At 41.1% G+C, this 13091-nt stretch overlaps 1 protein-coding gene across 8 annotated transcripts in view; it reads right to left on the bottom strand.

The window, feature by feature from the left end:
* Window positions 1–13091, bottom strand: part of AGFG1 (ArfGAP with FG repeats 1) — a 36734-nt gene extending 23643 nt beyond the window's left edge. For 3 of the 8 annotated variants that reach the window (XM_036388527.2, XM_036388530.2, XM_036388531.2), the window contains exons 1-2: window positions 12623–13090; window positions 3675–3768 (exon numbers count right to left, since the gene is read on the bottom strand). In XM_036388527.2, the coding sequence (XP_036244420.1) occupies window positions 3675–3768; window positions 12623–12789 (261 nt within the window). In that variant the 5' untranslated portion in view covers window positions 12790–13090. Of the gene's footprint in view, window positions 1–3674; window positions 3769–12618 lie in introns of all 8 variants that reach the window. The other 5 variants (XM_036388526.2, XM_036388528.2, XM_036388532.2 and 2 more) reach the window with 4 other exon arrangements.

Raw genomic sequence — 13091 nt, 5'->3', positions numbered from 1 at the left:
CTGCACAGCTCGTGCTGTCAGCACTCATCAGCTCCAGCTTAGGACTGCTCCTTTATCTCCAGGGTGTCCAGGCCACATTCCACAGTAAAGGAGATCCTAGGGAAGCATTCTGGTCTGACCTAACATCAGCTCTGAACCAGGCTCAGACTGCTGCCAGTTTTGCAAGAGTGCAGGAAACAGGGACTTGCACAGGTGCTATTGAGAGTCAGGAAAATTGGCACCAAAATTCAGCACTATTAAAATAACTGCAAGCAGCTGAGCATACCATCATGTATTCTGCTCAGGTAAACATGGTCTTTGCCCCAGAGTAACAGAGATTTTCTAAATCCAAGACCATCAAGATCTTTTTCTTCAACCACATGCATATTAGAATGGGTTATTTGGAAAGGTTATAAAATACCTGTCATCTTTCAAAAGGGTAGGAGAAAAATTAACTCTGTAACTGGTTTGCCTCATAATACTATTCTTCATCTTAGGAGAAAAGTTTCTGAATAAATATTCACAGCTCTAATGGCAACAGGAGATTAGCACCACCTCCACTTTCTTCAAACAGCGAGTTCACTTCCTACTACCACTGCACAACTGAATCAGAGGCCAAATCAGCACCAGCATCATTTGAGGATGAGTATTCAAACAGACACATCTCCATTTCACTCTCTCCTCGTTATTCCTAATGAGAAAATGTGAAAATACCTCACACTGCTCTTCGTGAAGACAGCAAGGAGACAAAAAACCTTACCCAGTGAGTCAGAACTGCCTTTATCCTTCAAAAGGATTTCAGAAGGCAGTTCAGAAATGTCAGCTGAAGATGCCTTCATTCTTGCTACAGTGACCTAATCCCAACATAAGCATAACTGGAGACTGGTCAGCTGTTTATACCTCTAGATGAGTCAGCAACACCAAAATATAGGTGTCTTCTAATACAGTATAAGGATTTAAGACTTTGTTTGAAGCAGTAAAAACTCATTAAAAATAATTTAATAATTTTCAAGCTACCTGTGCCAGAAATTTCTTAGAATGTGCATATATGGGGAAGAAGATGGTGCCTCACCTAAGGAAGAGCTGCTCTGCATAATCTCTCCCTGAAGCAGCTGCTTTGCAGAAGCCTTTCAGTAACTGAATGTTTCACCCGTGTGTGCCACAAAGAGGGTCATTTACAACAACTGGGGAAAAGTTGGTATTTAAAATATTATGAAGCATTTTGGGGTTTTTTCTTTGTTTAGTTTGGGTGGTTGGGTTGTTTTAGAGGACTTCAACCTCATACAATACACTGACCTTATAAATACCCTTTAAATGAGAATGGAAAATTACTTCCTTTAAGAACAACTCAGCACCGTAACTACTTTATCTCATGGAAGTTTTCTTGCTATTTTACTTTATATTCAGAACAAGATCCCTATTGTACAACCATGACCTACTCATCTGGAAGCAAGAAAGGTTATCACAGAGGCCTGGGCCATGCTGGAGAAAGACTAGAACAAGAAAGTTGGAATGAAAGTATTTTAGAAGTTACAGAAAAATGGAAGTTAAGCATGATCGATTGCCAAAATGTTGGGCTTCTTTTAAAATGTATCATTGTAAAATTATTATAACTGTTCATATTGCAACATTGGACAATTCCATGTTTGAAAAGTCTTATTTCAGGCAATTTCCTTTCTTCCAAAAGCCTCCTACACTGAACAGTAAGCTAAGCAGAAAAATGGAGGGTATTTGTCAGATGAATTTCCTCTGTCCAATACAGTATCTTATCTGCAGATAAGTATTCCAAAGTCCAATACTATCAAGAGAAAAAATGCCTATTTAACTACTGCAACATTAATTACAGCATGTTTAACTAGGTTTTAAACTTCTAACAGTGTTTAAAACAATAATCATTTCTGTTCAATATTTGAGTACTCCTAAAAGCGTCCATTGGCACTTACAGTGTGTCTATTCAGCTTTACTTAAGAATTAAAGCAATTATCAACAACCTAAAACTAAACTCAGAAGGACATCTTCATTTAGGAGGCAGCTCATTTAAATCATTACAATTCTTTAATTAGAGTACTACAAGTGCAAAGACCTCTGTTTCAAAACAGAGTAGCACTGCAGAGGTCTGTGATTTTTTTAATGTCAATAATAAACTATGTATCAAGTAAATCATTATGATTAGCAGACTAGTCATGGCTATGAGAAGGACAGCCACACTAATCATTTGAGAAGGGATCACTTAAGGTTCCAGATCAGTGAAAACAAACTCATAGCAATCTCTAGACACAGCAAGTTTAGTAAGAAATTAAATTAAAACAAATACAGGGAGGGAGCTACAAACACGTTTTCCTTTACACTTTGTGAAGCTTAAAACAAAGCTGAAGCTTACAATCTAATCTTATGGAAAGAGCCTCCAACACATTCTATGTGAATCCACAGGTGATTCTTTATTAAATTTCCTTATGCAAAAAGTCAGTAGTACTGACTAATATATGCTCTATACATATACACACACTTATGCAATGCTCTACAGTTTTAAAAAGCCCAATCAAGCCATCAAGAGTATTTATAAAGTCTGGGAGAGTTCAGGCCTTGTTCTAGCTCTGTCTAAAGGAATCAGCCACTAACAGTCATTTCAACAAATAACACATGTTTACCAGGGCAGAAAAAGAAATTACTACTTCTGTTTTCATTCTTCAACCTGACAGTTATGAATGGACCAACTTTAAGAAAGTTAAGTATCAGCATTTTACTGAATGATGGGATTTATCCTCACAAAGGTTCACAAAAGCACATTAATAAAACACACTCCAGCCTACAATCAATAGTTCTACTAAACAGGGTACAGATGCAATCAATGTGAAGCAGAACCTTATCTAGTTTGAACAGAGGCAAAATCTGCCTCTAAAATCCTCAAGGCTACAGCATGTTATTAAAACACAAACTTCACCCTCAAACTGAAGTCAGCAATAGCCACATCCAGGGCTCAACACCTCCGTGTATTCCCACAGAGTCAATCCAACATTTACCTCAGATTTTTTCTTCTATTAAAAGGAACAAAAAGTCAGTATGCTAGAACTTGTCCCCTTCAAAGCTGCCACAAACTACTCACTAGATAATTTCTCCCTTTCCTTCCTCTGTCCAAGAACATTCAATATGGATATACTTTAACACACATACACAAGTATATGGATATACTTTTATTAAGTATTTAAATTATTTATTATTAATTATAAATTAATTCTTTATTATTATTTTATTAAGTATTAAAACTACTAGAAGACTTTCTGACACCAAGTGTGAAGAAATACAGCTACAAGCTGTACTTTTGTATTTATTTTTGGCACAGTACACTCTTTCAGGAATTACTGCTGCGGTCAGTTTCAAGTTCGAGTTCTGAGCTTACAGGGAAAAAAAGGTGGCTGCCTATTGCCTTATGCAAAATCAAAAGAAAACCCAATTCAGAAATACTGATCATGTGAATCTGGATTGTCTGGGTTGGGCAATAACATTATGATGATCAGCTACCCAATGAAACAAGCTCTTCAGAGGCCTCATTTCAAATAATGTTGACTTCAAAAGACTTCTGTCTCGCTTTTGCCAAAAAAAAAACCCAAACAAAAAACCCTAAGTTTTCCTTAAGTAGTGTTTTCAACTTTAGTATTAAAGTGCCAAACCCACTTTATTCTCCAAATAATACTTACTTCATTTCCATGTTTCTGCAGAAATTCTATTTCCTGTTGTGTGAACGTAGTCATTGAAATCGACTTCACTCTGTGGGGTGGATTCAAGCCCCGCCTGAAAGAAGAAAGAGGTGTTCAGCACTTGGGAAATTTGTCATCATACAATCACGTTTAACACTGCAGTTAGAAGTCAGACAGTTTTAAAATCAGGAGCCATCTCTGTAAAGCACACTCATTCTTGGTACTGCCATACAACTTAAGGCTGTGTAAGCTCTCCTCAAGTAACACTTAGTATACAACAAAGCTGAGTAACAGAACTTCTGGGGAGACCAATATTCACAATTGCTCAACAAGTCACTCAGGCACCTTCTATGCAAATTTAGGAAAACAAAATTAGACTTTTTTTAAATCCTAATCTGCTTCACCCTTGCCTCTACCTTTTGTCTCTCACTCTTGGGTTTCTTGGTTGTAGCTTCCTTTTCCTCCAAATCTTTCCATACTTTGATCTCTTATTACTTCTACACAGTAACTAGATTTCCTCAAGCTAAACTGCCCAGCTCAGTATTTTTCTCTTGCTTTCACCTACATTTCCTGTCTTCTCACAGCATATTTTTATAGTTTACTTTTCGCCCCTGAGAATTCACAGGGGCTTACTCCTCTTCCTGAACACTACAGAAGTAACCAGAACAAAAGCAAAAAGACACTGGTTTTAGCATGTTCTCACATGAGAGATAGCATTGCTAATGCCACAGCTCCAAAGGTGAGCAGCTCTGCCTGAAGCCCAGATTGGCAGCACTCTCACATCCATGCCAGGCTGCCACAGCAGGGCCAGCAGCACACCGGGAATTTGTGCTGCCACAGCCTGACACTGTCAAACCCAGCTCAGCCACAGCCTGCGAGCACAGAGAGAAAACATGCTGAGCAACAGCACCAGGGGAAGAAAAGCTTGCTTTCTTTTCCAATTCCTCCTTTAAACACACGCTAGCGACTGCTTTTGCCCACAACTGCTTCCAATCAAAGCCAAGCTGTGCTTTGCCCAGTGGATGCAAGAACATCCCATCCTACATGTGCCAAGCACTGGAGACACTCACCCAGGCAATACCAGGGGCCAGCTTAACACTCAGGTTAATCAGGCCTGGATTTCTGAAATACCATCTTAAAAAAACAATTCATATACATTAACCATGAGATACCAGAGCACACAAAAAGCTTTCCAGGGATGCAATGCAGGCCTAACAAATCGCTGAGGAAATCAATTGTATTGCTTGTATTTGTCCCTACACTTTTAATTCTAAATTTGGTTCAGATTGCTTTTAAGAAAAAAACCACAACAAAACAACACTGACATCTAATTTAGGACAGCCAGTAGATTTCTTTAAACTCTGTGATTATCCCAAGAACATTAGCTATAAATTAAATTGCTATCCATCAGAACAGCCTATGACAAAAATCTGATATTCCAAATATTAACATTAAATTCAACTTTGCCAGAAAAATTTTAGCACTTCAAGTTTTCCAAGTAAGTCTAATGGGAAAAATACTGTTGTGCATTTAGCTTGGAACTTCACCTTCACACCTAAATTTAAGTGTACCCATAAGACAATTCTGATCCTGTGTTAAAGAATTCCACATTTTTAATCAGAAGTTGAATATGGGTTAGAACACCAAGCAGTAACATTTTAGCCTAAGTTTCATGAGAAAACAAATTTGAGATAATCACTGTTTGAAACACTTGGATAAACAATTAATTGTATTTTGCTAAGAAATGCAGTCATTTTGACTACCTTAAAAGCAGAAGTCATTTCCAAACCTAGAGGCATATGAAAATTTGTTTTACAGAATACCATTTGCTTCAGCAAACTTTTGAAATCAGAGCAGCTGACATTTGACTCCACAGTCCAGCACCTTGACAAGTAGAAGTTTCATTGAAGTTGGTGAGAGAGGTTTTATGATAGTTGATTAAACTATCTTCTCTCAAAATATTTAAATTTCTTGGTAAATTAAAGTTACTAATTTAACACCTTTCATCTAGCTGTATCATCTACATCACAAAAAAATTACATTTATTAAAATACTATAATATTATCCAAGGTTTTTTTTAAGTAAGTTCTCATTTTAAGATGATGTAATTTAAAAGAAACCCGTAGGAGTTCTATGCAGTTAAAATTCATTGTTTCAGAGCTGGTGCTAGGATTAGGTTTTGCTTATTTTTGGCTTTTAAAAGAAACACCTTCACAGTCTGTGCATGCAAGTAATTACATTTCACTAAATGGCACTTGTAGCATCACATATTGAGTGACAGCATAGAAACAAAGTTGGCATCCACTTGGCACTTCACACAGATCTATCTGCTCCATCAAATGTTATATGACAATTACTGTCCCTTGCTTTTACAGTAAGCATAAAAGCAGTTCTGTCTGCCTTAGTCTGTTCAATGTACTCTCCTCCTAGTAATTACAATAGCAGCACAGTTAGGTAGTTGTAAACTATTTAATGGGTATTTAAAAGCCAGAGCTATTCACTAACACATTCACATGTTTCTCAGCACAGGCAGTATATCTCAACTTTCCCACTAGCTCCTGCTGGAAACTCCTTTTTGCAGTAAGTACAGTTTAAGTGCTCTGTGTACCCGTGTTTGCAATTTCAAGGCACTGCACAAGTTCTCTAAGACTCACCTACTCTACACTGATCTAACCAGGGCTCTTTAGAGCATTTACAGCAGCAAACACTGACATCTTCAGTATCTTCAGCTCTATTAAGCAGCAATATTAAATGTGGTTGAGGCCTAGATAAGATTTTGTTAAATCTCGCCAGAGACTTCCTCCATGCCTCTCTCTCCAGTGAAGAGCTCAGACATATAAGGTTTCCTGGTATACACACTATATCCACATGGGATAAGAGGAATTCACATTTCTCTTACACCATCCTGCTAAAAGAAGGAAGACATCCCCCCTAAAGATCTGACACCACACAGAGGTGTCAGATGTCTGGCAGGAGGAAAGAGAGCACAGAACCATGTCTGGTCCAGGGGTATTGGAAATTCTGAACAAAACTTTAACAGCCATAATCTAAAGCAAACTATAAAGCTGCAATACTGTACATTCAAGTATTTATGTCCATTGAATATGGCAAAGGATGCAGGGAACCTATGTAAAGCTTCCTCTTATGCTAAAGTAGCCTAAGAAGTCAGCCCAAAACAAGGAATTCAAGACAAGAAGCTGCACACAAACACAGCCCAAGCATTATCTTCCTTAGATAATTACTTTGATTCTACCATTAGAACAGCAAACTTATTTTTTATGATTTCTAACTGACATCCATGAATTGCCTGGAATTTCCCTAAAACAGAGCAGTTGTGCAATTTTTGAAACAGGATTCAAGGACGAACCCTTCCTTACCTTACAGAGACTATTTAATGACCGAAATGATTCACAAACACCTCATCTACATATGGGGGAAGCTTACTGGTAGACAGCCAAGTACAATTATCCCTTATGAGGAATTACCAAATCTCCTTTTTCATAGGAAAAATGTTTCTTTCCTTGTATTTGACAAGTGTTTCACACAATTATAATGCTTTGCAGTATACTCCCTATTTAACAGGGGACGAATGGATTGCAGTCCCTTAGTGCAAATTATCCATGCCTAAATTTAAATTGACCCTGAACAAGTATTTGCAACCTGCCCCTGTGCAGCAGTACCAGTTACTCCCTTCCCTACAACAGAGCTCCTGGGGAAGGCAGCAACCAAACGTCACCTCAGCACTTAAAGCAGACTGCAGCTCTCTCCTCCCAAGAGGCCCTGGGGAAGGATGACAGAGTAAGACAATTCTGCCATCTGCACTTATCCAGCACACCAGAGCTAGAACATCCCACACAGAGAATCCCACTCATCACTGCCAACTTCTTCACGCTCAGCAACGATTATTTCTGTGGAAGAGCACTGTGACCAGAGATTCCAGCCCAGAGAGTCTCCTCCACTGACCCTCACTGAGTCACAGCTCAGCGTAGGGGCAGCTTCAGAGAACATGAGACCTCTGTTCTCCAGAGGGCATTGTTAAACTGGTGCTCTCACAAACAAAGGAAGCTTTAAGGCCACTGACACAGGATTCTGCAGTCTGGCAGTTGAAACATTAAACATTCAAAACACAGTCAACAAGCAGTGGATATTTGTTTCTAACATAATTTAGCGGCAAATTATAGTTGAACTTGTGATTGTTGGCAGAGCAGCCGACTGCAAAGGCTCAGGCTGGGAGGGGAGAAAAATGTGAAGAGTGAGCTCTGGCAAAACAGAGGGTCCCTTTCGGAGGAGGAATGGTGGGCAGACGGCTGCCCAACGCTGCTCACGTCCCCTGGATCAGATTTTAACACCATCTCAAACCTAAGCCAGCAAAATGTGATCCCCTAAAATGCAGGAAGTTAATGAGGCAAGTCCAATACCGAGCCATCACAGAGCACCCCACACACCCAGATGTCCAGAAAATGAGCACCAGAAAACCCAGTGTGACAGCATTCATTATTATTTCTGTGCTACTGTAATTAGCAAAAAGGAATATGAGCAGCACTGGCCATTCCTGATACTTGTAGACCTCCCTGGAGACCCTCCGCCATCTCACAAGCTCATTTATTTTTAATAGCAGACGACTCATACACACATTTTGAAGCAGAGTTAAGGTTAATTTTGGTTTTTTCTTAAAAAATAACCAAACATTCTTTCTGGACTGCACACTATTCAATGTGGTATAGACACATTTCCTTTGCTCTCCTGCCTTGCAACTGAAAACAAGAAATATAGTAACACAGAAAATATCCTTAAAAAATATATTTACACATACACAGAGGCCCAGAACACATGGAGTCATTTTCCAAACATGCTCCAAAGGAAAAAAAGGACTGAAAAGTCATGCTAACTCAATCACCCTCACTCTAGCACTGTTTATTTAGACTTTTTTAATTTCTGCTAAACTGATTCTAGGTAAAGAACAATAACATCACCACTGCACAGAGATGTTATTGTTTGTTACTATTCTATCAGCCATCAAATACTTCTATCTGGCTGATACAGAAGTCTCCTACCCATGAAAATTTTAAAATTTCAACTAGGAGCATTACAAGTAGCCAGAAGAAGGCCAACAGTTGTAAAAACTTAGCATAAAAGGGCTTTAGCATTTCTCAAAGTACCTATTATGCTCTAAACATTCCTTGTTGCTGAACAAGAGACTTCCTAAATAAGTTGAGAGGGAGTTAAGAGAGCAGTGAAAGGATAGGAGTACCTTAATTATCACATCAGCAGATACAAAAAAGAGTCAAGATTAAATAAAAAAATTCTATAATACAAAGCATGTGCAAGCAGACTGTTAAACAGGGATATTTTCCGTTAGTGAACTAAAAATATGTTCTTTTTACCAAAGTTGGGAGCGTGCTGACTGTGAGTGCTACAGAAGTACCTGAAAGCAGAGATGCACAGACAGCTGAGATACGAGGCAGAGAGGCATTTGATAAGACAAAGGGAAGGATGTCACTGTCAGCAGGCCACATGGGAGAATCCAGGAAAACAATAGTCATAGCTACCAACACAACCCTTTGAATCAAAGAACTTCTGTCAAACCAAAATAATCTCCCTGCCAACATTTCCCAAGATGCAGGTTTGCTGTAATAAAGAGAAATCTTCCTGTGGTGTATGACTGTAATCTTGACCTGAGCACACTGCTCCTCCAGAGCACCTCCTCCCACTCTCAGGGCAGAAATTGTGTGTAATTCCAGATATCCTAGATTCTTGTACAACACCAACAACTTGAGTTACCTTGTGTGATGCTAGCACACTTTTTTTGCCCACATGAAGAATTTAAACATGGGACAAGTGGAACTATTTTAAGAGGAAGCAAATTCACACCACTGTGCATGAACTTTCTCCTGTATGCAGCATTTTGCACAGCGAAACTTCTGCTCTGGTAAGCCTGATCTGACCCGGTCACTTAAACCCCAGGTACTATGGAAAAAACCTCCTGTCACCCACACTTCTGACTTGACAAGACTCACCTTCAACATTAAGCCAGAAAGAATCTTTTTAGCAAAGTCACTAGTTCTGTCACTGTTTTTAGCAGCAGCATATGAAAAAGTAGACATACTATTTTGGGAAACAGTAGAGGGAATAGTAGGTTTTTAAAGCTAAATCTAGTAATACATAGCATTGCTCTTTTGATACACATGAAATACTTTAAGGAAATTCAGGATGGATCCAGAATTAAGATTTTGAATGTGACTAGACAGTCCTTGCCAGGACAATGAACAAACACTTCAGAAAACTAGTAAAAAAAGTTACACTACAGTTTTAAAGAGCTTGGAGTTAACTGTATCTAGAATAACATGCTTATTTAAGATGATACCGATGTTAGCAATCACTTTTAGTTAATTGAGAAACCTTTCTGAAAGAGACTTTTTAATCTCTTTTAATCTAAAATAATCTAGTATTTTAATCTTGCATTGAGCACTTCATACTTGAAAAAACTGGTCTACTTGACTTCAAGAATACTTCCTGTACCAGATTAGAAAAAAATAATTAAAACAAGAAGCAATGCAAGTCATTCACATAGCATATAAACAAGATAAAGTACTAAGATTATTAAAACCTTACAGTAAAGCAAGTACTATGAGGCAGAACACAAACAGCCATTAAGAACTACAAAAGCAGCAGTACTTTTATATTTGCTATTATGTTGTTTGTTCCCAAGTCATTTCCCTACACCGTGAAATTCTACAGTGAAAAGCATTTGGAGATAAACAAGTTGTTTGAAGAACTGTTCTGATGGAAGTGTTAAAGATAAGTTTCTAGTTATGAAACAGACATGACCTACAGCAAGTCTCATCACTAACAAATAAACATGCCACTGGCTAGGTCATAAGGTGTTAACCAATATATATGATCCTGCACACACAACTTATGGAAGTTTTTCCAAGTTGACACGAAAGAATGAGTCCAAATTTATTTTAGAGGGAAACTCAGTCCTCTTAATAGTCATTTACTTCAGCTGTAAGTGTAGGTGTTACTAGCTGTAAGAACCAAACATATAGTTTGTAGTTGCTTTTTTGCAGCAAGACAAAACCACTGCATATTTAGAATGAAAAAAACATTTGAGTTTCATTGGAATACCACTACATTAACCATGTTTTTGCAGATAGTCTTCCTCCTTTGAGCATGGTAACATCCAAATGATGGCCAACACCAAGTGGCAGCTGTCCCCTGTTTACGAGCTGTTTCACTGCCTGTACATCCTTTTGGTAGCTGTAAATTAGACTGTGTTAGTAGTCCCTACCTCCCAGCCAACAGATAAAAGGAACAGACTCTTCTGAACCCACGCTAAGCATCTCAGCAGCATTCACAATATACTTGTCTATTAAGGTTAAGAAGCCTGAAAAATAAAGACAAACACTCTCATGGTGCAGCTTTACCACACTTTCAGTTTAACCCAGTAAGAACATGTGCAACCATTAAATAAGCTCAGTGCAGTAGCTTAAAATAGTTTCACATGCCAGCACAAATAACAGTTTGCTAAGAGAGCAAACAATAGCCAGAGCTGGCTGACTGAGTGGCATGTTTGTGTGAAAACCTAGAGTCTCTTTTCAATTTCACAATCTAAATGTATTTTCTGTATTTGCATCAAGTCTGTTCAGAAGCCTAGATAACGTAGAAGAACTCCAAGTCTAATCAGCTGTCTATTAGTATAAAAGGCAGTTTGTTCCATGAAAATTAAGCAAAGAACTAATATATTTACTTTGCATTTCAACATAATTACCAACTTTGTTCTAAAACACAAGACCTTACTTGGAAGGGCTGTTTGGGGTAGTAAGGGGACAGAAATTAGTTGAGGCTCCTGAATACCTTTAGAAACACCAATCCATATCCTCTGACATACTATTTATTACTTCTTTGGTTACTCTGATTCTGCTCCATTCCATTGGCACAATGCTACAGAATCATATAAAAGCAAACAGATATAGCTAAGGAAACAGCAGCACTGAAGACAGCGGTGTCTTTCTCCCAAATTATGGATATGTGATGAAATTCACAACTGACTGACCTCAACTCTTAGTTTCATACACACTATCTCTGGGAAGGATGGGTGGAAAAGGGAGGAGTAGTAGAAAGGCCCATACAGGAATGAGGAACAGGAAAAATGCAATCACTTTATCAGAGCCAATCCCTTTCCCAGGTTTATATATATAGTTTGTAGGAAATAGTCGATGTAAAGTCAAAAAATCCCAGCCAGCTTCTACTTTTCTGATCAAGTCTCTTAAACCATTAGGCCTGGAGTTTATAGACTGAGACAGAGCTTAAAGGGTTGTCTTACAAACTACCACCAAGCAGAACTCGATGCACATAAAGCCATGCTGGTGGTTTAACTTAACGTTTAAGTAGTATCTACGCATTCACGACAGGGTTAGTATCCCCGCATCTTCAAGGCTATCATGACAGTGAACTGCTAGGCCACGTGCCCCTTCCCTTTCCACAAGTATTATCGTACACTTGCTTAGTTAACCACCCCTCCGACACTTCCGTGGGGCGGTGGTGCTCGGACTGCCCGTGCGCGCTGCCCCTACGTGCCGGAGAAGCCTCCCCAGAACCATCTCGGGGCCGCGGGGCTGCCGTGCGCCCCAGCGCCGCACACCCTGCCAGAGGCGGCCACCTCCGCACCGGGGGCTCCAACGGGGATTTCCAGCGAACGCGCCCGGGAAAGTCTCCCGACGGCCTCCCCCCCTTCCCCGGGAGAGCCCCCTGCCCGCTGTCCTCCGACGTGGCCAAGCCGGCAACAGGAAGGGCGAGCGCGGGGGGAGCGGCGGCGCTGCGAGACCCGCGGCGGGGCTGCACCGCCCGGCCGCCGCCGCCCTGCGGACGCGTGCCCCGGCGGCCGGGGGCGGAGGTCACCGCTGCCGGGAGGATGGAGCCGGCGGTCCCCTCCCGCACTCACTCACAGGATGCCGGAGCAGGAGGTGCACACGAAGCTGCCCACGGTCATGTCGGTGTAGGTGGGGCCCCGCTGGTCGCAGTCGAAGCACTTGCGGTTGGGCGGGAGGCTGCTCATCTCCCGCAGCAGCTTCAGGTGCTTCTCCTCCTGCTTCCGCTTGGCGCTCGCGGCCATGGCCCCGCCGGCGAGGGACGGCCCGGCACGGCGCCGGGCCCCGCTCACACCCCGGCGGCGGCGGCGCTCCGGGGCTCGGCCGGCGGGAGAGGGGCCGGGCGGGAGGGGGGGTGAGGGGAAGACAGGGGAGGAAGGGGCGGGGAGGGCACAACCGGCGCCTGCCGGCGGGCCGGTGCGGGAGGGGGGTGGCCGCTGACGCGGACCGGCAGCCCCACGAGGGAGGGAGCGGGCGGGGGCCGCGGCTCAGGGGAAGCAGCGGCGACGGCAGCGGCACCGGGCCCGGGGCGGCGGAATGACGAGCC

This window comes from Molothrus ater, chromosome 10 (genome assembly GCF_012460135.2).
Source record: "Molothrus ater isolate BHLD 08-10-18 breed brown headed cowbird chromosome 10, BPBGC_Mater_1.1, whole genome shotgun sequence".
In the NCBI taxonomy this organism is placed as follows: domain Eukaryota; kingdom Metazoa; phylum Chordata; class Aves; order Passeriformes; family Icteridae; genus Molothrus; species Molothrus ater.
This window is presented reverse-complemented; position numbering and strand designations above follow the sequence as displayed.